This window comes from Babylonia areolata, chromosome 26 (genome assembly GCF_041734735.1).
Source record: "Babylonia areolata isolate BAREFJ2019XMU chromosome 26, ASM4173473v1, whole genome shotgun sequence".
NCBI classification, from domain to species: Eukaryota; Metazoa; Mollusca; class Gastropoda; order Neogastropoda; family Buccinidae; genus Babylonia; species Babylonia areolata.
Genome location: NC_134901.1, coordinates 30,998,112 through 31,024,295, shown reverse-complemented (window position 1 = coordinate 31,024,295; position 26,184 = coordinate 30,998,112). Strand labels below are relative to the sequence as shown.

Here is a 26,184-nt window from a genome sequence, read left to right as displayed (position 1 = left end):
CTCTCACAACTATCATCATTATGTCTATCATCATATTAACTCACTCGCTGCCATTGTTCGCATATGCGGATGTCGTCGGAAAAAGCGTTCAATGCCAATGTCCGCATATGCGGATTTTGATTTTGAAAAGTCGCGCTGTTGGAGTGATGTGTCGGATACGAAACTCAAAAGCAGAACTGATTCTTAAGTGATCTCCGGCCAACTTTTCATTCACACACACAGCGTGTGTGCAGTGACACGCTCATTAGCAGACGACAATGAAGCATACCCTCGGTCAGCTCTGCAAGTTGTTTGACAAGATGACGTCGCGTCGAAGTGTTCGACACGGTAGGAGAGGTCAAACGCAACACAGCGTTGAAGCTACTTTGGAAATGATCCAAACTGAAGGCTCCAATGTTGAAGGAGATAATGTTGGTTCGTCGGACAGTGATTTTGAACCATATCCCGATGAACTAGAAATAGATTCGGCCGCTGAAGAGGGTGTTTACAGTGGAGAGGAAAGCGAGTCCTGACCATGTGCCAGCTGACCGACACTGACAACGAAATCACTGAGGAAACGGATGACTTTGCTGGTGTTTTTACCAGAGATTGGACTGAAAATAGTGAGTATGTATGTATTATATATATATATATATATATATATGTGTGTGTGTGTGTGTGTGTGTGTGTGTAAGAAAACAATGTCACATGCTCAGGTGTACAACTCTGTGTGTGTGTGTGTGTGTGTGTGTGTGTGTGTGTGTGTGTGTGATTGCATGCATATGTTTACTTATTTTCTGTTTTACTTGTTCATTTGTAGAACAAGGTGCTGTAGAAATGACAGTAATAGTACTAATACTGATGATACTGTCATTATTGTTTGTAATATTGTAAAAAAAAAAAAAAAAAATTTTTTTAATCTAAAGTGGTTTTCTTTGACTACATGTAAAAAAAAACTTACCACTTTATGCTTCCATTCACATAAATATTTAGAATAAACAAGGGAATAAGCAAACAAATAATCTAAAAAACAATAAGAAGAAAGAGTCAGACCTGCATGATCATTTGTGTGTGTGTGTATGGTTGCAGGGCATGTTGCTGTGCTGAAGTGGCAGGACAAAAAACCAGTTCATGTGCTGACAACAGTCATGCTGCCAACTACCATGGTCAGTGTGACAACACGACACCGTCCTGAAAGACAGAAGCCAGCTGCAGTACAAGACTACATCACCAACATGGCTGGAGTGGATATGAGTGACCAGCTACTGCAAGTGCAAGGTCTGTGAAGACCTGTTCAAGCGCCACAACACACCAAAACACCAAACTGCCAACTGGTGTCCAAAATGTGGAGTTCCACTGTGTGTGAAGCTGTGCCCAGGACTCAACATCACCTGCCATGAGCTTTTTCACTCCAGACAAGACAACTGTCAGTGATAATACATCAGGTTTTTGTGTGCTGTGAACTCCCTTTTTTATGTAGACAATATTTTCTTTTGTGTGTGTGATTTTCAACTTTCTCCACCATCTGTTCATACTTCATTGCATGTACTAGGTCTTCAGTTCCTCAAACAGTGTTAGGATGTGATGTGGAACATTTGTAAGCTGTTCAAGGACACTTGGTATACCTTTCTGATGGGTGCAAAAATGCTACAAAATACACAAAAAATGAATACCGTGATCAACAACAAGATGGTGAGTAAATAATTTATTATTTTGCACAAATATGGAACAACATTCACTGAATACACATACTAAATTTCAATTCTCTGGGTGTTTATTTGATTTTTTGAGAATTTTTTCCCCATCCTATACAAACCCTGGGTTTTCAGGGATTCGCAAGGGCAAAAACTCTTGGCATGGAGTGAGTTAAGTGCTTCTTCTTCTTCTTCCACTAGACGACCAACATCAGTATGTTGATGAAAACTGTCCTGTTGTGGGAGGGTGCTGTTGGGCGCAATTCAGCTGGGCTACTGAGAAATGTGCTATTAACTGATAGGGGAGATGGGGCACAGTCCACTGGTGTGTTTGCATCTCCAGCTAGGCCAATCCTGCTACTGTACGGGAATACACCTGACCAGCACAACCCAAGCCTTCCATGTCACTACTTACCAGTGGGAGAAAAACAAAACAAAAAACAACAAAAAAGTCAACAAAAAAGTCAAAGTGTTGGAGGGTAGTGGGGTGGGGTGGGGTGGGGGTGGGTTAAGCACTCTGTTGTGTCAGAGGCAGGAGGCATGTCTGGACTTGAAGCAGTCCAGTGACTCAGCTGTGACAACCTCCTGGGGCAGTGTGTTCCAATCTAGGATGGTACTGGGGGAGAAAGACATCTGTCTGTACTGCATCCTGCAGGCAGGGATGTCTAGTTGCAGGTGTTGTTTTTTCTGGAGCTCAGCCTGCTGTCTGATGGTCTTGGTAGGTAGACTGAGTTGATGGAGATGAGACCATGGTGGAACTTGTAAAACATCTCCATGCGAGATTTTTTTGGTCTGACTTGTAGGGGGTACCAGTTGAGGGAGCTAAGGATGGAGTTGACACAAGACGTCTGTCGATGTCAGTTTGTGACCCATCTTGCTGCTTGGCCTGGATGTCACTGGCTATATAGGGATCCCACACAGACGCAGCATACTCAAGGATAGGTCAAACAAGGGTTTTGTACGCAGCTTCCTTTGTCTTCTTGTTTCCTATCTCAGGCATGAGATTGGGAAATTGTGATTGAGTCTGAAAGGTGGGGGCCTGGGGGCCGCAGAAGGCTCCCAGTGGGGGTCCATGGGGCAATGACTCTGGTGGGGGTCTGGGGGCGAAGCCCCCTAAGCTGAAGGTTTTTCTCAATTTCAAACCATGAAATCTGCACTTGCAGGCCACCAATGCTGCTGAGGTACAACCCACAGGAGAAAAACAAAACAAAACAAACAACAACAACAAAAAAACCAGTCCAATTCTTCCTAAACTGAAGTGTTTTTGCTTTCAAACCTGTGAAAGTCAGCCTTGGGACATGATTTTCAAAATCTTGTCTCATGTGTGTGTGTGTGTGTGTGTGTGTGTGTGTGTGTGTGTGTGTGTGTTTTCAATGCAACTCTCTGTACGTGAGAAAGAGAGACAGACAGACAGATGGACTAAGAGATTGAGAATGGGGGTCGGGAGGGACATGGGAGGAAAGAGTTAAAGTTTGTGTGTGTGCATGAATGTGAACTGTTTGAAATTTAACTCTGTGTGTGTTAAACTCTTTGTGTGAGTGAGTGAGTGAGTGAGTGAGTGTGTGTGTGTGTGCGCGTGTGCGTGTGTGTGAGGGTGGGGAATTGTCCAGGAGAGTTTCCTCTGAAAATTGGCCAGGGTCCAGGGTGGCAAAGCCCATGACTGAAAACAAAATTAGTGATTTTTAAGAGGTTTGGGGGACCTCTCTTGTGTGTGTGTGTGTGTGTGCGTGTGCGTGTGTGTGTGTGGTGTTTTCAAGGAAAATGTTCTTAGCACACAAGTTTGCACTGTAACAATATAACTGACCATCTGGTCTCTTCAGCTGTAGTCTTTGTTCCACTGACATGCATGTGTGTTGGTTGAGGAAAGAATGGAAGAAGTGGAATGACTGGAGGCAGGAGGGAGTGGGTCTGTGACTGGTTATATCACTTTCAGCAGTCAAGGATTCTCAGCTAGAATTGTGGTCAGTGTCTTGGCTCAATGCCAAAGTTGCCACAGTCATTGACAGTGGTTTTAACCCCCCCCTCACCTCACCCCCCACCTTCCCTCACCACTGGTATGAGACTTCAGAGGGAGAGGGGTACCTCAGCAAATCATGAAAGTGAAGTCTGCAGGAGGGGGTTGGGGGTTGGAGAGTGACTTTTTTCCCCCCTCTGAAATCAACTGCTCTTCCGCTGAAAATGTCAGATCGCTGAGAGTTCCCCAGAATGGATTGTGTTTGTGTGTGGTTCAACAAAACTCTGTGTGTGAGGGAGAAAGAGAGAGAGAGACTGCAAGCAAGCCTGAGTGCGCACATGCATGTGTAGGGAGAGACAGAAAGAGGAAGAGAGGGGCAGAAAGAGACAGACAGATCGAGGGGGGGAAGGAAAAAGTGCAAGTTTGTTTGAGTGCATATATATGCATTGCTTTGAATACAATTCTCTGTGTGTGTGTGTGTGTGTGTGTGTGTGCGTGCGAGAAGAAAGAGAATGTGTGTGAGTGTGCGCGCACATGTGCATAATATTAAGCTCATGTGTGCACATGTGCGAGTGTGAAGGAGAGAGATAAAATAAAAAACAGAGTATGTGTATGAGTGCATTCATGTGACTTTTTTTTTCAAAGACAGGAGGAAGAGAGAGAGAGAGAGAGAGAGAGAGAGAGAGTGTGTGTGTGTTTGTGTGTGCACGCACATTCAATTCAGCTCTCAGTGTCTGTGCGTGCGTGTGTAACTTTGGTAATCTGGCTGTAGGTCTCAAATCTAAATAAACTGACTCTTACCACAGCCTGGGCTGTGTCAGAAAAAGCACTGACGTCAATTGCTACAAAGTTTGTTTCCATGCAACTGACAATGTTACTTGTGCATACAGTGGCAAACGTTTGCAATGTTTGCTGAATGGACAGAGGGTCAAGCAGATGTACCCACGTCCCTTGTGGCTTGACAGGGATGAAGATCGCGCGCACCCGCGTTTACGTGTATCTGTGTGTGCGCGCAAATTTGTGCGTGTGTGTGTGTGTGCGCGCACCGCACTTGCATGTCTGTGCGTGTGTGTGATGGATCGCATGTGTGTGCATGTGTGTGCATGAGTGCATGCTTTTCACAGTGATATCAATGCGTGCCATGTATGGATTGTTATCAGCATTTTGACAACTTCAATCGACCATTAGGAAACTTTCTGACTTCGATTTTGGTGCTCTAGCAAGTCACTGGATTGCCTCTCAAGGGGTCAACAAACGACACTTTCGAAAGAGCATTCCGTTTTCATTTTTGGCAGATTATCCGGTCGGTAAACGATATAGAACTGACGGCCCATCGGCTTTTCTTGTTCTTTTCTTCCAGGAAACGGACACTCCGTTTTGAATGTAAATCTTAAAACAGATTTCCGTGCCTAGACTGAAGAGTTGCACCCATACAATCTGACACCAATCGCACTTGGCCTCGCCCACGGCGTCGGTTTTGTGAATGGCGTTTTCGCAATCTCATCTTGCCAGGCCCAGTTCCACTTATTTTTCACTCCTTTATCGACCTCTGCTGCAAAATCTTCTATCCTTTGTGAGTTTTCTCATTTTGTCAGTGACTGAAGATGAGCGACGAAATCAAGTACCTCTGCAAGTCGTGCAGCCCGCGAGCGAACATTTTGTAATCCCGACTGAATACGGATAAACTGAATGATGACAGAGAAGCAACGGAACACTTATTCTCAATTGGTTCGTTTATCCAAACATGGGGCATTTTAGCAAACACTGTGGGTCTGTCTTGTCGATCGGTCGGACAACGTTCGCACAACCTTCGTCGATCGGAAAAAACCTCACCCCCCCCACCCCACCCCCCTGATTTTCTCAATGGATTTACGTGAATCTAAAAAATGGCCTCTGGAGCCAGTTTTCGGTCGGAAATCCGACTATAGTAGGAAAAATCTCACGCCTGCATCTTCAGATTGCGCCAAAGAAAGCCTAAGGTCTTGCTGGCTTTGTTGGTTGTAGAACTGATGTGGAATCCCCAGCCTAGGTCGTCTTGTATGTTCACACCAAGATATCTTGTGGTGTTGGCATTTTCCAGCAGATGGCCATGGAGTTTGTAGTTTGGTACAATCTTTTTCCTCTTTCAACTGATGCTCAAGGTGGAGCACTTTAGTGGGTGGAATTGCATGGCGCACTGTTTCTCCCAGATGGGAAGGCAAACTAGATCTTCTGGGAGTGTGTGCTGGTCAGCTTCCTTGATTATTTTGTTGCACATGGTGTCATCTGCAAATAATCTGGCCTTCGATTTGATGGACTTTGGGAGGTCAATGATATAGAAAAGCAAGAGACAAGGGCCGAGGACTGAGGCCTGGGGAACACCTGAGTTGACTGGAACATGTCCTGGATGACATTCAACAAACTAAAGTTAAATGATGACAAAACTGCAACTATGATTATTTCCTCTGCAAGAATGTCCACATCTACTTCTTTTCCTGCCTCTGCTGTGGTTGGTGATGCCACCGTTCAGTTTTCTAATCAGCAAGGAGCCTTGGTGTCATTCTTGACTCAAACCTCAGCATGCATGCTCAGGTAGTAAATCTGACACACATAGTCAATTGTGAACTTTGTCACATCAACTCTATCTGTCAGTACCTTTCTGTTGAAACTACTAACTCTTATTTTTGCTTTTGTGCTGTCACGAATCGACTACTGTAATTCTCTTCTCATAGGCTGTCCACATAATATTCTTCAGTGAATTTAAAAACTCCAAAACAATGCTGCCTGTCTGACTCTCAAGAGTCCCATGTACTTATCACATTTCTCCTCACTCTACACTGGCTCCCGACTGAAGCGAGAATTAAATACAAAGTTGCGTGTCTCTGCTATTCTGCGTTCCACTCCGCAGGACCTACATATCTTTCTGACCATATCAGTGTTTACACTCCCACAAGAAATCCCCGCTCTTCCTCTGACCGTTACCTTCTGAAACTTCCTTGTGTCAATTCAAGAACCTATGGTGAACATTCTTCCTTCTTTGCTGCTCCTCACATCTGGAACAACCTTCCTCATCATATCCGTGCATTCTATTTCTGCTTTTCGCTCATCACTAAAAACTCATCTTTTTAAAACCTATCTATAAGCACCCTCGGCTTCCTTGTTCTCCAGCACCACCCATGTCAGCTCACTTTGGATGTATGTAGAGTGGGAAAGAGAGAGTGTGTGTGGGGGAGGGGTTTTGGAGAAAGAGTGGTCATGGATGTTTTATGTAACTTGTACTATTTTTCTTTCATGTAAAGCACCCTGAGCTCTTGGAGAGAAAGGGTGCTATATAAATGTACATTATTATTATTATTATTATTTATTCATTATATATTCTGAGGTAGCTTCCTCCACCATAACTGCTTGCTGCCTGTCCTCAAGAAATTTTTTGATCCAGGTGTTCAGCTGACCTTTTATTCCATAGCGCTGTAATTTATGCACAAGCAGGGTGTGGCTGACCTTGTCAAAGGCCTTAGAGAAGTCAAGGACAATTGTATCAACTTGGTTTCCTTCTTCCAGCTGAAATGTTTCGTCAATGTAACTGAGCAGCTGTTTCACAAGATCATCCTCTTTGAAGCCATGCTGTTCTGGGCAGAGGATAACATTGCTCTCCAGGTACATTATGATGTGGCTGGTGATAATGTGCTCCATCATTTTGCAGGCTACACACGTGAGGGAGATTGGTCAATAGTTTTCTGCCTTGTATCGTTCTCCCTTCTTGAAGACAGATGATATGTATGGCTGCTTCCAGTCGTGTGGCAGTGTTCCGGTGTTGTAGGAACTGTGGAAGAGCAGAGTGAAGTCCGGGGCAATCTCCTCAGCAACTGTCTTCAGGAGCCTGGTTGTAATGCCATCAGGTCCACAGACTTTATTGGGGTTGAGTCTGAGAAGCAGCTTTCTTACTCCTTTCTCTGTAATGTTGATGTCGCTGCATGTGGGGTACTGGGGTAGGTCAGGTGGTAAGGGACATCGCTGGTTGACGTCATCGGCTGTGGTGTCTTCCTTAAAGCTGAAGACAGACTGGAACTGTTTGTTCAGGACTTGAGCTTGTTCCTTTGGGTCAGTGATAAGCCTTCCTGCATCTTTGAGAGCAGAGACGCCAGAGCCTTCAGTCCTTGCTTTAATAAAGCTACAGAACTTCTTTTTCTGTGCGGTTTGGCCTGGGGTGTCTGTGATGAAGTCTTCTGTATATCTCCAGTACAGACGATGCAGGCATTTCTTGACAAGCTGCTTGAGAGTCTTAAATCCCTTGTGCACCTCTTCATCACCAGACTTCTTCCACCGCTTGTGCAGACGGTCTTTCCTACAGATCAGCTTGATCACCACATTATCAATCCACGGATGGCTTCGTTTACTATTTGTAAATTTGTGTGGGACATGTTCAGTGAGGACATTTTTTTAGACCCTGGCATAGCTCTGTCTAGATCTCTTCAGTGTTGCTGTCTTCAGTGAAAGTGGACACTATGTGTGGTGTGTGGTGTGTCCATCAAGATCGATGATGACCATCGTTGTCATCCAGCTGGGGGATGGGGGGAGGGTGGTGGTGGGGGATGCTCATGAATCTATCTGTGAATGCGCAGATGGCTGAATAGTCCAATCTGCGCACAAAATGTTCGCTGACAGTTGGGGCAGACAAAGATAGGCATATCATTGTCAGGGAGCTTGTTTGCCCGTGACTTTCTGGCCTGCCTCTTCTGAACATCAGCAGCAGTCCTGTTGGCCTCGCACAACTTGGCGCCTTTGTGCACAGCAGCGCGCCATTTGTCACGGTCCACTGCAGATTCCTCCCAGGAGTCAGGGCTGATATCAAACGCTTTCAGAGAGACTTTCAGAGTATCTCTGAAGCGCTTCTTCTGACCTCCGTGTGATCTCTTCCCTTGTTGCAGCTCGCCATAGAAGAGCCTTTTGGGCAGCCGATGGTCTGGCATGCGTGCCACGTGTCCAGCCCAGCGAAGCTGGGACTGCATCAGGATGGTGAAGATGCTGGGAAGGGTGGCTTTTGCGAGCACCTCTGTGTCTGGGGTCCTGTCTTGCCACTTGATGTTCAGTAGCTTCCTGAGGCATGTTGTGTGGAAGTGGTTCAGCTTCTTGGCATGTTGTTGGTACACTGTCCAAGTTTCGCAGGCGTACAGTAGTGTGGGGAGAACTACTGCTCTGTAGACCTTTAGCTTGGTCTCAAGACTAATGCCTCTTCTGTTCCAGACATTTGCATTGAGTCTACCAAAAGTTGCGCTTGCTCTTGCAATCCTGACGTTCACTTCATCGTCGATGGTCGCATTTCGTGACAGTGTGCTGCCAAGGTATGTGAACCGCTCCACCGCACTGAGCCTCTGACCATTGACTGTGATGTTGGGCTCAACGTAGGGTTTCCCTGGGGCTGGCTGATGGAGAACTTCAGTTTTCCTCGTGCTGATGGTAAGGCCGAAGTTCCTGCTGGCAGTGGCAAACTTGTCAACGCTGAGTTGCATGTCAGCTTCAGATCCAGCGTTGAGGGCACAATCATCAGCAAACAAAAAGTCTCTGATGATGTCTGTCATGACCTTCGTTTTTGCTTGAAGCCTTCTGAGGTTAAACAGCTTGCCATCTGTTCGGTACTTTAGGCCGATTCCAACATCGCCATCTCTGAAGGCATCAGTAAGTATTGCAGAGAACATGAGGCTGAACAGCATTGCAGCCAGGACGCAGCCTTGCTTGACACCATTTGTGACAGCAAAAGGAGCAGATGTTTCGCCATTGTCCTGGACTCGAGCCTGCATGCCTTCATGGAATTGGCTGACCAAGGAAATAAATTTCCGAGGGCATCCGTACTTGGCCATGATCTTCCACAGTCCCTCTCTACTCACGGTGTCGAAGGCTTTAGTGAGGTCGACATAGGTGGAGAACAGATCAGCATTTTGCTCCTGACATTTCTCTTGCAGCTGCCTTGCAGCAAACACCATGTCGGTGGTTCCGCGCTCTTTCTGGAATCCACATTGGCTCTCAGGCAAATGACCTTGGTCAAGGTGTGCTGTGAGGCGGTTTAGTAGGATCCTTGATAAGTATCTTGCCTGCGATGGAGAGCAAGGAAATGCCCCGATGGTTATCACAGGCTTGCCGGTTCCCCTTTCGCTTGTACAAGTGAATGATAGATGCATCTTTGAAATCCTGGGGGATCGTCTCTTCTTTCCACATGAGTGAGTACAGCTGATGGAGCTTCTCAGTCAGCACAGTGCCTCCATCCTTGTAGACCTCTGCTGGTATGGAGTCTGAGCCAGGTGCTTTGCCACTGGATAGCAGACGGATTGCTTTCTGGGTCTCAATAAGTGTTGGCGGATCGTCCAGTGCTTCGTTGATGGGGACTTGTGGGAGACGGTCTATGGCTTCATCATTTATGGAGGAAGGGCGATTTAAGACACTGATGAAGTGCTCAGCCCAGCGTTTGAGAATTTTCTCCTTCTCAGTGATCAAGGTATTCCCATCTGCACTGAGGAGGGGGGATGATCCTGAGGATGTGGGGCCGTAAACTTCTTTTAAGGCATCATAGAACTTCTTCATATCGTGCCTGTCAGCATATCCCTGGATCTCATCAGCTTTGTCACTCAGCCACTTATCCTGCATCTGGCGTAACTTTTGCTGAACAGTCCTGCGGATGGCATTGTACGCATCCTTTTTTGATGTGGACTTTGGGTTGCTCAGGTAGGCTTGATGCAGACGGCGTTTCTCATCCAGAAGCTGCTTGATTTCATCACAGTTTTCATCAAAACCAGTCTTTGTACTTTCTGGTCATGGGTCCCAGGGTCTCTGAAGCTGTACTATAGATCAGCTCACGCAGGGTCCTCCAGTCAGACTCCACATTCTGGTTGTCCAGAGAGGCAGATTCCAGACGATCTTCCAGCAGCTCCACAAAGGACTGTTTGATGGTGATGTTTTTCAGCTTAGCAATGTTGAGCCGTTTTGGAGCCTTCTGGCCTTGGGGGCGTCCCTTGGGCTGGATTTGAATATTCAGCTTTGAGACTACAAGGCGATGGTCTGTCCAACACTCGGCGCCGCACATGGTCTTTGTTACACGTACATCTTGCGTATCCCTTTTCCTGACGATGACATAATCGATGAGATGCCAATGCTTTGAGCGAGGGTGCATCCATGACGTCCTGTTACGGGTAGGGAGGCAGAAAACTGTTGGTTATCAGCAGTTCGTGCTCTGCACAGGTCTGAAGCAAAAGCAATCCATTTGGGTTGCAGTGGCCGACACCGTGCTTTCCAATCACTCCATCCCAGGAGATGTAGTCAGAGCCAACTCTAGCATTGAAGTCCCCAAGAATGATGAGCTTGTCTGCTTTAGGGATAGCAGCAATGACAGAGTGTAGGTCCTCGTAGAACTTCGCCTTCACTTCATCCGGGTTGGTCATGGTTGGGGCGTAGGCACTGACAATGGTGAGGTGCTTCTGGCCAGATGCCAGTGGGAGTTTCATGGTCATAAGCCTATTGTTGACTCCCTTTGGGATTCCAGCTAACTTGCTGACAAGTGCTGTTTTTACTGCAAAACCAACGCCAGCCTCACGTCGCTCTTCGCTTCCTCGTCCACTCCAGAAGAAGGTGTAACCAGATCCCCGTTCACAGAGCTTGCCTTCGCCTGCAAGCCGAGTCTCACTCAAGGCTGCGATGTCAATGTTGTATCTGGTGAGTTCGGATGCAGCTAGTGCCATTCTCCTTTGGGGTCTGTCCGTGTTATCTCTGTCCAGGAGAGTCCTTATGTTCCAAGCACCAATGGTGAGAGGAACGATCCTTGTTTTTTTCTTTTCTTTCTTTTTGTTTCGACCGCTGATGTAGGGTCCCCGCCAGCCGCGGTATGCTGGCCAGGGTGATATGGAACAGGCAATTTTTAGGGCACCTTTTCCAGCCCCTTCCTCATGCCAGGGAGGTGAGCAGTGCATTCCTAAAGAGGGCTGCTCAGACGGTTACCGAGCTCCATCGCTGCTCCCGTCGACGAAGAACGACCCTATGGCCTGAGCCGCCTGCGTGCAAGTCTGCGGCTGCGACTGCCAGTGTACCCACACCTGTCGTTTTGTCGCTCGCCTGTCGCCAAAGGACTTGGGGGTGATGAAATGATGAAGGATGAAAGGTCATGAAGGATGACTGATGACTTGCGCGATGAGTTTGTTTAAAGTGAAGAGGATTTGCGCAACGTCGACCTCACTCTCTCGTTCGGGTCCACCAATTTTCCAGTGGCAAGACTAAGTCGAGACGACTGGAGGATGAGCACGGATGCAGTGGATGGCCAAGATATCCTTTCGGTGTCTCATCTTGCTCTCTGCACTCCACAGTGCGTTGCTGTAACCGCCTTCTTCTCCGTTGAACGGATAGGTTTCTTCTGCAGATTCTGCCGGATCCAGACTTCGCATGCATGGGTAGACACACCGCAGGGGCCAACTGCGTGTGGCATGCACACAGCACGGTGGAGCTAGATGGCCGTCGGTGGCTCTCCTGAGCCGACGCCCTTTTATGAATCTCCATAAGGGTGTCTAGCCACCCGCCTCACCAGTCCCGGAAGGGAGCGGTGGGAATGCCGGTTTAGTCGCCGGCAACCCGACCCTGAACAGGTTGTACTGGATTACAGGTTACCAGTAGCAGATCTAATGACCTGACCTGACACGAAGTGGACACTAGATGGTCATTCAGATGTTGGGCTGTCTCTTTCAAGGGTCCTTTACTGGATTCTGTACAAATTGGGATTAGTCTCTGTGGCTGGCATTTCTTTGGAGGGTAAATCTGAAGTTTCATGTATGTTGCATCATGGTCGCCAAGTCCGGGGAGTGTCTCAGTGCGTGGAACCAGGTTTGGGCGGTTAGGGTGAAACTACACACACATCTCAGCTGCCAGTGTATAAAATCTTCAACATGATAAAGTAACAAGGCTTTACTAGCACCTCATATTCAACCTTTTCAGAACGAATCGCACTGGCAGAAAGTGACCCAGGGAACAGTTCACTGAGTGAACAACTATCCAAAAAGCATGTGTATGGCAGTATGGAAAAGAACAGTTGTTAACAACGCTAAATGACGTCAGATACAATCCTTTCACAAGTAGTTGCAGTGAAAACAATTGCTAGAAAATGACCACCCTCGCACTGAACATTTCACAAAGTGAACAACTATTCAAACAGCATGTGTAGGGCAGTCAGGGAAAAAAAACAACAGTAATTGTTGGTGAACAGTCCAGGAATAGAAGTCATGTAGCATACAGGTACAGGACAGTATATATATATCTATAAAAAGAAGAAAAAATAAAAGCTATCCTCTGACCATGCTTGGTGTTGACCTTGGCCTTGGCAAAATGAATGTTGGAGGATGCCAGGTGCAGACTATGGTCAGCCCTGTCAGCTGACGGTGTTGCCTGCGTTGACCTGGTGGAGAGGGAGGTGGGGGAGGTGTGGGGGGAGGACAGGGGCAGGCGGGGGGACTGGGCGGGTTTCTGCACCGTCACCCTCACATTCTGAAACCAGCACACAGCCACAGTGCTGCATCAGTCACACCACTGGCCACACACAGTTAACCTACTGGCCTCCGGTTGCTATCATGATCAAAAGTCAGTTCCACAGCATGTAGCCGACTACTAATCATTATGTGCTTTACAATGACAATGAAAAGATTTTTAAAGATCAATGTGTATAAAACCCAACAAAAAGAATGCTCGATATATCTATGCCACAAGGAAATGTATACACAATCCCAACAGTAACAGTATGCACCCATGCAAAGTTAAAACACACACAGGTGTACTAGTCTGACACAGTACTATATATGATGCTAAACCTGTGTAGCGCTTCTCAACAAAACAAACAGAAGCTTCTTCATGGTTGGAATTCACACAGATGACAACCACATCTCCTGTCTGACACAATGGCGTTCAGTTATAACATTAAAAAAAAAAAAAAAAGGCTGGGGAATTGTCCAGGAGAGTTTCCTCTGAAAATTGGCTGGAGTCCAGGGGCTGTCTTCGGCCCTTGGTGGGGTACAGGGGCAACGAAAATGAATTTTGTGATTTTTTCAACATGCTTACTGTTTGAAAATTACAAAATAGTGGCTAAAGCAAAAGGGACCTCACAGCACAGTAGAAAAACTGAACTGGGCTTGAAATGGACTGGACAAAAATAAAATGTACTCATCAATTTTTTTCCTCTGAAAAAATTTCTTTTCCTCTGAAATCAACTGCTCCTCTCCCGCTGAAAATAGCGGATCCGTTGAGAGTTCCCCAGCCTGAAATTTTTTTTACAAAAATATAATCTGTTCCCTAATAAATACAACAAATGACAGATATTCACCTTCTCCTGTCCGTTACATGTGATAACGATGGCACCGCGCCAGGGCAGTTCTGACAGCCTCTGCTGCCAGGACATGTGGAGCCACACCTCGATGGACAGTCTGGATCTGCCAGCATCAAATGCAGTACTCCTTGTCAGACACGCTGCAACTGTCACTTCTACACTTTCTCTACATAACTGCCTGATCTATAGGAAATAGGATCTTTTCCCCCAAAATTACACTGAACTGGACTTACTATACCATGACCACTGGTGCAGACTCCAGCATGGGTCTGATTCCTGTCCTGTGCAAAATACAACTCCGCCCAAGCACAGTAATTGAAAGCAGCTGCAGTTAATAGTGTCCCTTAGTAGATTACTTCCAAACATGTTGGCCACACTCAGCAGTTTCTCCTCCTCCACTAGACCTGGTGGTCTGTATGCTAGTCATTCTGATGAGATGAAAAACTGAGGTCCTGTGTGTGGCACACACTTAGCGCATGTAAAAGAACCTAAGACAACAACTCTCATAGAAAAAACACACACTTCTAAGCAGAAAAAAAGAAAAGTTGGCTCTGCACTTTGGTAACATGTCTTCCCTAGGAAGAGCAGCCAAAATTCCACACATGGAAATCTGTTGTGATAAAGAGTAATACAATTAACAGCAGAGAAACCCTTTGTGCATTGTTCCCAGCTCCTTAAGAGCATGATAAGGAAGGAGAAGAGGAGGAAGAAGAATTAAGATGATTACAGCATGAAAAATACATGCTACAATCATGTATAACATAACCATTGTGATAAACTAATAAAGACATTCCAATGATATGACAAATACACACTGATAAAAAAAACAACAACTAAAGACACATCAACTAAGGTATGACAAATACACATGATAACTAACCAAGTCATTCCTTTCATCATATATCACTATATATTTTGTCTACCCCAACTGTCAGTGAACATTTCGTGCGCAGATTGGACTATTCAGCCATCTGCGCATTCACAGACAGATTCATGAGCATCGCCCCCCCCTCCCCACCACCACCCTCCCCCCATCCCCCAACTGGATGACAACAATGGTCATCATCGATCTCGATGGACACACACCATATCACTATAGCAGCATCGTCATCAACCAATCACCAATCACCATTATCAAAATTTAGAAAAATGAATAAAATTCTGGGGCACAAAATACACCACCTTCAACACTATCACAACCACAACTAACAGCACCATCCTGATCACATCACCACTACCACACATCAATGCTCTCTCTGTCTCTGTCTGTGTGACCAACCTGGGTTTGATGTCTCCCTTCTTTGGTTCAGGGACCACAGAACTTGGTGGCCATGACAACTCGAAGCTGACAACACACACACACACAGAGCAGTCGGTCAATATATTCTGCAGTCAATATTTCACTTTCTTCCACAAACATTTGTACACGTTTGTTACACAAGACAGATTACATGTGCATATGTCTGTATGTTACAGTGAGTGCAGACAAATGTTCCCATACACATCTGTCTGCATTTCTGGATTCATGTTTTTCCCTCTGCCTTCCCCAAAGGTGGACATCATGACATGATTCCATATGTGGTTATTTAATGGTGGACACCATTACCTGATTCAGCATACAGTAAATGGTGGGCTGTTTATTTTTATTGTTGCTTATAGTCCAGCCGACCACACAGGGCCATATCAGGACTGCCACATGGATGTTCAGTGCTGGCACTTTAGTTGGCCCAGCGAAAGTTCATGAACCCAGGAAGTAGGGCATGGATATAAATAAACGTGGCTGACAAACAGGCCGTGCCAGCGGCACTCGCTGTACGCTTGTTCAGCGGTAAATCTGCTTTGTTTCTTTCGCGCATCATCTTCCGGATGGATTGGAAATAACGACAAAAGAAGTGGGTTTTTACAAAGAATGCAAAATGAGCTTTCCATTGACTCCAAACACAATATATTTTCTTACATAGCAATTGTTGTGGCAACGGTTGAAACATACATGAAGAAAGAGAAGAGGTCAAGCAGAAACATGATCGCAAAAATCGTAAAATTTAAATCCCTCTCTAAGAAAACATACGCTTATTACAATGAAATCGTAAAAATCACCAGAACATTTAGCATGCCTGCATGCAGATCAGCCCACCCTTTTGAGTGGTAGATTTTTTCTTGTCAGCACAACAAGTGTTTAAAGGAACACACTGTAGCATGGTGAGTGTGAGCAGCAGGGGCATGGAGAGCAGGGTGAGTGTAATCGCTGCAGGAAATGTGTGGATGCTGTGGAAGCGTGAGAAAAGTGGGGCAGGGGCTGCGGGACCAAGTGAAACAAAGAAGGCAGTGTCCAGGTTTGGCACGCGGGGCCAGAAATACCGCGGTGAAAGCGCCAGCCAATGCAGAGTGTGGTGGGAAAGCCTGGCATTAAAAAAAGTTTGACCCCAGACGCTAGACGCTGCTCGGAAACTAAAGAGGTGGATTTTGTGCTCGGCTGAGCAGCCGTGGCCAAACCATACAAATGCTCAAATGCATCAATGCAAAATTGTCACATCTACACACACACACACAAAACCACCAAGATAAACTCACAAAACACGTATGTATAATCATTTTGTGTTTAGATTCTTGTTTCAAAAACTGGTAAAAATTGACATCAGAAGGATGTCTTTAAGTTCATGTGCTGAATATGACTGTATTTTTATCTGACTCTCTTTTCCAGGTTTCTTTCTTTCCATTATCCAGGGGATGGATACCATATTGCTTCAGCCTTCATATGACCCCGAGTCGTTGACTGGTGATCATTCAAACATAAATACGGTTAACAACTAAGTACAGAAACATTTCTTCACACACTTCAGGAAAGAAAATATCAACACAGTTTATATTTTGTTTGAATATTTCTTAATGAGAGAAACCTTGTCACATACACTCTCAAACAACTATTCTGAGATTTCTTTTAACAACAATATCATTGCTAGACACTAATTCCTCTTTGCAGTATCAAAATCCATTCATCGACTTTCCTGCAGTCCTTGTTTGGCACTGTTTGTTTAGGCTAAAAAGACAAGGGAAGAAAAGATAGACAGCACTGACCTTTTCAGACCCATTGTGTCATAATTTATCATTCAGGTAATAATGCCATAAATTTCTGACATCTTTTTAATAATAAATATATGTGATAAAATGTTAAAAGTCACTTCAAACGCAGGTGCATATATCCCAATGGATCATAATTCATTCATAATGTCTCAATGTCAAATACTTCTGACACCCTCTTAAAACCACAGGTAACAAGATGATAAAAGAACACTTTGGACATAGATAGTTACACCCCAATCTATCGTAATTAAATCCTAATGTCATGAAGCCAAACAAATCTGACAAAGATGACACCACACCTGAGGGGATGTTTGGAGAAGCTGATCAGCTGCAGCATCTTCTGGTTGTTTTCCCCCACTGAAACAACATATGGGCAACACTGCACTGCTCACCAGTTAGAAACCATAGTACTGTGTTAATCAAGTCTTGTGCACAGACAAATTAAAGCGTTTCACTCACGACTTTTAAACACATGCATAACTCTGAACCAACGATGAAAGAAAGACAAAACTAATATTACACGTAGACAGAAGACCAGAGAGATGGGAAAAGGGAGGGTATGGAGGAGCTGTTTCAGAAAGAGGTAGGACCTGCAAGAGCTCGGTGCAGGGATTGATTAAGAGAAAGTGGGAGATTGTTCCAAGCGAAAACCACACACACTGTTCAAGCAGGTTCACACTACGACACATCCTCTCCACACAACAACAGCATGGTACTTCAAACCATGAAAAGAATCACCCCCTACACCAATGTGATGTAAACATGCACAGAAAAAAACAAGGTTAATGTTACCAATTTAACACACCTACCATATTTTTTCAGGTGTGTGTATCACTGAAACTACACTGACATACAAAGAGGAGTCTAACATGTATGAAGGTGGGTGGTATGAGTGTAACAGCCTCCGATGGAAAACCTACACAAGACACCTGCACAGTTCAACCTTTCCATCCAAAGTCAAACCATGTTATTTTCAAGTGTCACAACAACAATAAGTTGTTGGTTCTGAATGGACAGTTAAATTTGATGTACATGTTATGAAGCTATCACAGTGTAGACTGAACCAAAAAAAAGGGCCAGTGTGAACAAGCAGAACCAAGCCAAACCAAACAAAACAGGAACTAACGTCAGGTTCAAGACACCTATCCCTCAGTCTAACTGCACATCAGTCAAAAGGGGCTGGTGAGAAGAGAAGAACTGTCTTCACAACAGCTGTGACTGCAGGCAGTTCCACTGTACAGGTTACATGACTGACCCATCAGTGGCCTCAGGGACCACAACTGTGATGGACCCATCAGTGGCCTCAGGGACCATAACTCTTACTGACCTATCAGTGGCCTCAGGAATGATAACCCTGTCTGACCTATCAGTGACCATAACCCTGACCTATCAGTGACCTCAGGGACCATAACCCTGACCTATCAGTGGCCTCAGGGACCATAACCCTGACCTATCAGTGGCCTCTGGAACTATAACCCTGTCTGACATGTGGCCATAACCCTGTCTGACCTAGCAGTGGCTTCAGGGACCATAACCCTTACTGACCTAGCAGTGTCTTCAGGGACTACAACCCTTACTGACCTATGAGCAGCCTCAAGGACCATAACCCTGACCTATCAGTGGCCTCAGGAACTATAACCCTGTCTGACCTATCAGTGACCTCAGGGACCATAACCCTGACCTATCAGTGGCCCCCGGGGCCATAACCCTGACTATCAGTGGTCTAAGGGACCACAACCCTGACCTATCAGTGGCCTCAGGGACCATAACACTGAGGGGCCCACCTCCCTTACACACTGTGACTGACTGTACATACCTGTTTGTATACACACCTTGTTTGTATGTGCACATACCCGAATATATAATTTTAATTGAAGATGCCACTAGGTGCCTGTCTGGAAGATGTAAGTGTCAATATGCATTATTATCATTATTACTATTTTCATTATTATTTCTATCATTACCTGTCAGGGACAAGAAGTCTGGCTTCACTGTCCAGTCTCCCTTGTCATCGTCCGGTCTCCCAGGGACCAGAAACTGACCGGTGGAATCCAAATGACGGCTGTCCTCTCTGCACACACACACAAACACAGAGCTACAACATTACAAGAGGTGAAAGAGGACAACCAAGAAGGCAATTCAGGGTCAGTGTTTGCTAACAGGCACGAACAAGTTTTAATCTGAGTACCAGACAGCTTTCAATTTTGGACACCCTTTCAAATTTCAGACCATATGGGGGAAAAAAAAAGGTTTTAAAAGACAAAACAATCAAACAAGAAACGCCCTGCACACTAAAAAACTCAACAGGCCACACACACACAGCAACCCCCCTTCCCCCCCCCGCCACTGGTGAAGACAACAAAATCAGCACCACACCCCTGACACCCACCTGGCATGAGGAAAGGTGGTGTCGTGTGTGGGGAGGGAGGAGGCGGAGTCCCGATGAGTGGCGGGTGTGTGCAGCAGGGAGCTCACCGACATGGAGGTCCCCTGCTGACCAGGGTGTGGCTGGGCCAACAGCGCCACACACAGCGACCCCAGCTGGTGGAGGAATGCTGACGTGTCGTCAGGCATGTCCACAATGCTGCTCCCTGGACCAGTACCATAACACATAGTGATCATATTCATTAATAACAATAAAGGATTAATATTAATATACAACACATGTACAAACAGGAACATGACAAAGTTTGAACTTAAAAGTCAAAAACTAAAACATATCATAACTGAATAAAATGTAACACAGCAACTTGTATTATCACACAAAAAATGCATTTTAAGAAACACCATTTCTGATTAAGTAACACTACTATAAACTTACAATAATAATAAATTCTTAAATGGCAGTTCCTGAACTAAAAACATCACATTCTTGCATGCGAAAAAGAGCCGTTCTAATTTAACACATACATAAAGAAACAATGAACTGAAAATATGAAAACTAACTCCAAATTAATCATCAGAAATTCTTATAACTCCTGCTGAAGTACTTTAAACAGAATAATTTAAAATATGCAAACATCCACTTGTACAAATTCTTAAAAGCAGTAATGTGTATTTCAATTGTCATTCAACTTTATATTTTGCTGCCCAATCATCCATACAAATCAATTTAATTTCTGTTCTTCATCAAGTAAAAGTTCTCCCACACTGTTCAACCTCAGTTACCCAAACTGCCACACCCAGACACTTCTGTTCTTCTTCTTCATCCAGTAAAGGCTTTATGTATTTACATAATATGTCTGGCTAGGAACAGCATCCAAAGTTTCCAAAGCATGGAAGCATGGGCTGCTTGATGGTGCCGAAGATTGGGAATGAATAGTTGACCTACCAGAGGGGAAGAAACACCTGGAAATCATCAGCAAGAGAGGCATGAGACCTGACAAGTACTCCACTCCAAGGCAACGAAACAAGCGATTCTGATTGAGCTCACTGTGCCATACGAAAGCAGAATGGAGGAAGCCCACATCTACAGGACCAAGAAGTATGCTCGTCTAGCCAGCAGCCTGAGAGAATCTGGCTTCCAAGCCAAAGTCCTCGCCACAGAGATTGGTGCAAGAGGGTTTGTGGGCGCATCTGCCTACAGCCTCATGAAACAGCTGTCAAGTTCTGGCAGAGAGGACATGGGCTCTCAAGGCAATGGCAGAAGCAGCAGAAAAGAGTTCCAGCTGGATCTGGTTGAGGAGGAATGAAAGTAAACTTCATAAGGATTAAATTTTCCCTACTCAAACTAGGTGTATGATGGCCCAGTGGTTAAAACGTCTGCCAGAAAAGGTGATTCAGTCCTGAAGTGGCGACCACCCTGGAGGCGTGGGTTCAAACCTGCTGAGGACCACAAAAAAAAAAGAAAAAAGAAAAGGTGGCAATACAAGGGCATCCAGGAGTCACGGCCTGGCCCCCTTAGAGTGTAAGGAGTTAAGGGCTGAAACACTTGACTGAGGGAGGCTTCTTCTCTGAAGACCTCTTACTGTCCTGCTCTCCCTAGAGTTTCTTATCACTATCACTGGCACCAGCCACCATGGCAAAACGTTAACATCAAGTGTTGAACTGGAGGAAAACAGATCAAACAAAAGCCCAAGACTGCCAGAAATCAAAGCAAACCAAGTGACAAGCATTCCCACACCTTCTGACAACACAGGAAACGAATGATGAATGCCAAATGGCAGCTATTATTCAGCTCTACCCAGGTAGGAAGTCTGTTGTGCAAATGACTTTATGTTTGTAAATCGCTAAGAGCTTGCAAAGATGGCAACCCCTGTCAAATGTTTGTTGGAAAAATCAGAAAGTTTGGTAGGAACATTTTGAATTTGGTAGGAACATTTGAACTTCGAGCCACATCAGCAAAAGGAAATTTTCTATCTAAAATTACATTTAAGTAACATACTTACCGTGACCCACTAGTGCAGACTCTGGCAGGGGTCTGACATTCCTGTCCTGTGCAAACGATATCCACTTATGCGGAGAAAACGAAAGTAGCTATGGCCGATAACCTCCCGGAAGCAGGTAACCTCCCCTTTGCCCCCCTGACTAGCGCCCTCTTTTTACGGCAAACCGTGATCCACTAGTGCAGAATGGCATGACAAGGTGGAGGGCTCGTCTGTTCTATCGCCAGTGCGCTGCAATGGCCTGTTGTGTGACCACCGCAGAGGCAACGCCTCTTGAGCCATCATCCCTAAAGCAATGACATCCCTCAAGTAGAATTCGATGAAGATACAGTGTACTGTGTCACCTAAGGATATTGGTGCGGGCAAAGAAGACTGAGGTCCACAGCTGTATTGTGGGAGAGGTCTGTGGACCACAGCTGTGCTGATAAATGTAGCGCAAAGAAAATCGAGCCAGTGTGTTGAATCCACACTTTATTGAGAGCCCTCCGAATCAAAGGAAGGGAAGGAAACATGTACCCTATAGGGTTGTCTCACTTGAGCACGGTTGAGCGTCAATGCAAGGAGGTACACATGTGGTTTGATCTGATGATTCCGCATCGGTTGTGGGCCGATAGTGGAACCGATATATGTGTTTGAAGGAAACTGTGGCATGAGACAGAGGTAGCCCACCATGTTGGGCTTGCCTTAGGCGTGACAGCCAGATCTGTAGAGCTTCTCAATGCGAGCTGACAGGCGATGGGCGCTCCCCACGCCACTTTTTTGACGTTGACAAAAAAAGACAGCACTGACATGTTGCCTATGCATAGAATGGCAGACATTTGGCAACAACAGACTTGAGGTCCTTGGTTCTCTGGGACAGGGCTGTGTAATTGCCCAGGTAGGTACCATTATGAAGGGGCATACGGAAAGCTTGGTGGCTTCTCTACCTGAGTGTGGCATGTTGGAGCAACCTACAGAAAGTTGTCGGCAGTCAATGGATCAGGCTGTGGGAGTGCACTTCATGCGCCCGCAGGTCACTGAGTCTCATTCCGTGGTGGAATTCCTAATGGAAGAGGGTTTCCATGAAGAAAAATTTTTGTTGAAGGTTCTTTAATGGGAAAGGGGACTGGATCCATGACAGGCCTCTCTGGCTGTGTGTGGTGCGCACTGAGTCTGGGATGGAGCGGGGCGGGGGCAGGGAGGTAAGTGGCTCTAGATGTGTTGTACTGGCTATTTACATCAAATCACTGATCTGACATACGTTTTCAGTATGGCCAACAGCAAAGTGAGAGCTGTATTATCAGTGGTTTCTTAATTGCAAAGGGAAGTCATTTGCAGCTTAGTCTTTCATGAAGGACTATGTCTCTCAGACTAGAAGTCAAATTGCACTGGGACTTAGTGCTCTAGCCTTGGGCCTAACTAGCCTTTGGGATCCGTCCCAATGGTGAGTCCTAAGGCCCTCTTGATTGAGGGACTGGGGATGCAACTTGGGCAAAACACTCTGTACTAGAAATTGTATAATCAAATTCCAGCCCGAATAGTAGGGACAGCAGTTGCCTCCTCTGCTGTTCTGATGGTCATTGTCGTACACAACTGATTATCATATATTGGTCAAAGGAGGACACCAATCAGCATGGGTAAATCAGGAAACAGCTGCTGTGTGCTTGAGGGATGAAGGTGTCCACCATGCAGGTTATGTTGAAATGTAAGGAAGCCGGAAGGAGTTGACGGGGTCTTGTGGTGCAACCGTGTGTCTAAAAGACATGGTGCTTGCTTCCAAAGTGACAACAAAGTCATCCTCTGACAGGCCCTTGACTGAAGACTGGGGCTCCATGATGGGATAGCCTGCCTAGGCTAGAAACCCCTGGAAGTGTCTCATTGGAAATACAGTGCTTGAGAAGGAATGCCCATCTGTAAGCACAGCAGTGGTTGTGTGTTGAGGCTGAAAGGATCAGGCAGGGAAGACCAAGTGCAGAAAGTGCTTTCAAACGCCAATTGTTTGAGACATCGATGCTGGATCTCTGTTCAAGCAAGGTGATGGGGCAAACTAATGTGCTTGAATGCGGCATCTGCCGTGCTGGTATGAGTGGGCAGAAAGGTATGCCCTTGTGGCTAATGAACGGTTCGTTGTGCTTTGTGAGACGCATCTGTCCTCGTCAATATACCTTTCTCCCAAGTGAAGAAGAAAACAATTATTACCCAGGCCTTCTGCTACTATGAGGAGTGGAAGAGATGGACTTAGGGTGATTGTCTCCTGCCCAGTGGGCAGTTTTTGGGCCCGCTAAAACTTGGAAGGCAAAGACAGACACTCCTTCATGGGAGGGCTGGCTAGGATGTAGGGCCCGTGTGGAGCAGTTGTCACAACCACAGTGGTGCAAACCAAGGGTTGTTGTAGGCAAGGGGGGGAAGAAGGGATGCCTTATAAACTTGGAAGGAATGAAGGGCATGTGTGTCCGATTGGCACATCTAAGTTGGACTGCCTCATCCCTCCTTGTACCAGGTTAGGGCATCTCTAGCCCTGTGGGTGATTGTTGTAGGCAAATGAGTTGGGTTGCCTTGCCCCTCCTTGCACCAAGAGAGGGCAACCTTAGCCCTGTGGGTGGGAAGGGAGTGTGTGTGGGTCCCTAAGGACCAGCCACTACTGATATGTGAAGGAGCATACATTCAGGCGTGAATGAGGCAGTTTTATCTGTGAGTGCAGTCGTCCTACGCAAGGTAGGGATGAATTTATGAAAATGAATACATATATGTGCAAAGGGATTATAAACTTCCATCAACTCAAGTGATGATGTCAGGAATATGCCAATGACAAGAGATAGAGTCACAAGAAATAAGCGGCTGTATAAGCATATGTGTAGCATGCACAGATATACCCAAGTAAATGGGTAAGTGTGCATAATCAGTAATGGAAAGGAATCTATGTATGCACCTATATATAAGAGATGTACATAAACATATGAATAAAGTGCCAGTATGTAGACACACAGAGATATGGGCGTTGTGAACAGAATGACGCAAATGCAAGTGTGCCTATAATGCTATGTAGGGAATCTCAATGAATAGATGTCAATGAATAGAGATAGAAATATAACTGTATATGATAATATGAAAGTCGTATGAACCTATCCCGTAAGTGCACACACATGTGTATACCGAGGAATAAGTATACATCTATAAGTGTAAATAGAAATCTGTATAAATGTAGCAAGATACCATATATATATATATATATATATATATATATATAATTTTTTAATTTTATTTATTTATTTTTTGTTTGTTTGCTTGCTTGTGTTTTTTTTGTTGTTGTGATTTTGTTTTTGTTTATGTTTATATATATATATATATATATATATATATATATATAAAATTTTGTGTGTGTTTTTGTTTTTATATATATATATATATACACATACATTTTTTTTCCTCTTTTTTAATTTCTATTTTTTGTTTGTTGTTGTTGGTCGTTGTTGTTGATTTTGATAATAAATCAAAAAGAATAGAAGGGGAAATATTGTGATGTATTTCCTGTTATTGTGTATAAGAAGAGAATGGTAATAGGACTGGTTGCCTGCAGAGGGCTGTGTGCCTGTGTGAGGGATGAAGAACCCAAAAGTTCAGTGGCCAATAGCCTGAGAAACAGCAAGAAAGGTGCAGCTGCTGTGCAAAGTTGTGTAAAGCCCATGAATGGGCAGCAGGACCCAATGAGAAACCGAAAAAACGTCGTTGGTGAACAGCACGGGGGGCAGGAGTGAAGGAGTGACGTGCTGTGTCGGCGGAAGTAACTACAGCGTCAACCGCCTAGGTTACAAATGCGGAGTTGCCTCCCTTGGTGCCGATAATTGGCAAAAAGGATGGTGTCTTTAGAGCACATATCCCCTGGTGTGACGTTTCCTCGCTGTAGAGGGAGGAGTGTCATGCTGCGTGTGTGAGTCCATGGTTAGATGCCACCGTAACCAACACAGGTGAATACGGCCGCAAGGGGAATAATTATAATGTCCGTTAGTGCTGTGGGCATCCCTACCCAAATCGGTCGCCATCGGGATCGAGACGGTCGGGGCATGTGGCATGACGGCGCTGTAATCCAGTGTTATGGGAATCGTGGACGAGGGGGTGGCAAGTCCATCGGCTTGTCGTGGGATGTGCATCCCCCTGTAGCTGAACGGCGGTCCAACCTTGTGAATAGCTCCTGCGAGAGGACCGATGTTCAGCTGTTGTGTGTTGACGGATAAAGAGATAGACAAGATCAGCCCGAGCACTGCTGAGTGGCAGTATCGAGTTATCAAGAGGCACTCCGACGTGGAAGTGCCGATATTAGTCTGGGTAACAGCAGAGTCAGGCGATGGGGCAGAAGAATCCAGCACTGCCGAAGTTCAATGGGCTGTGCACGTACCTGCTGTGTGGGCGAGGGGCTGTGCAGGCGCAAGGTGTGGCACCGGGAAGCAGAGTGGTGCATAATTGCTGCAGCAAGTTAGCAATGAGTTGCTGATTGTTTGGTTGAGCAGCTTGCTGAGACGCCATTAGTAGATGGGAAACAGCAGCAATCGGCGGTGTAGCAGATGGGGTCATCACCGCATAGCTTGGTGGGACCGTGCACACACCCGCACTGTAGGCAAGGAGCAGTGCCGGTGCAAGGGAAATAACTGCGGCGGTCACCGGCAAGGGTGCTGAAGCAGGGGTTGCCTCCCTTGGATCGGGTGCTCTGGACAAGGGGGAGGATGCACGCGTATGGGCGAGCATGTCCCCTAGGGAGGGCATCCCTACGCGCCTCAGTCGCCATTGGATCCG

The 26,184-nt window shown here is 45.7% G+C and overlaps 1 protein-coding gene across 1 annotated transcript in view; it reads right to left on the bottom strand.

The window, feature by feature from the left end:
- The window catches only part of LOC143300352 (centrosomal protein of 192 kDa-like), a 49,387-nt gene that overhangs the window by 12,631 nt on the left and 10,572 nt on the right, over positions 1-26,184 (bottom strand). Inside the window, exons 5-10 of the mRNA XM_076613961.1 lie at positions 19,422-19,623; positions 18,997-19,103; positions 17,332-17,389; positions 15,231-15,296; positions 13,949-14,054; positions 12,930-13,119 (exon numbers count right to left, since the gene is read on the bottom strand). Coding sequence (XP_076470076.1) covers positions 12,930-13,119; positions 13,949-14,054; positions 15,231-15,296; positions 17,332-17,389; positions 18,997-19,103; positions 19,422-19,623 — 729 coding nt within the window. The remainder of the gene's footprint in view (positions 1-12,929; positions 13,120-13,948; positions 14,055-15,230; positions 15,297-17,331; positions 17,390-18,996; positions 19,104-19,421; positions 19,624-26,184) is intronic.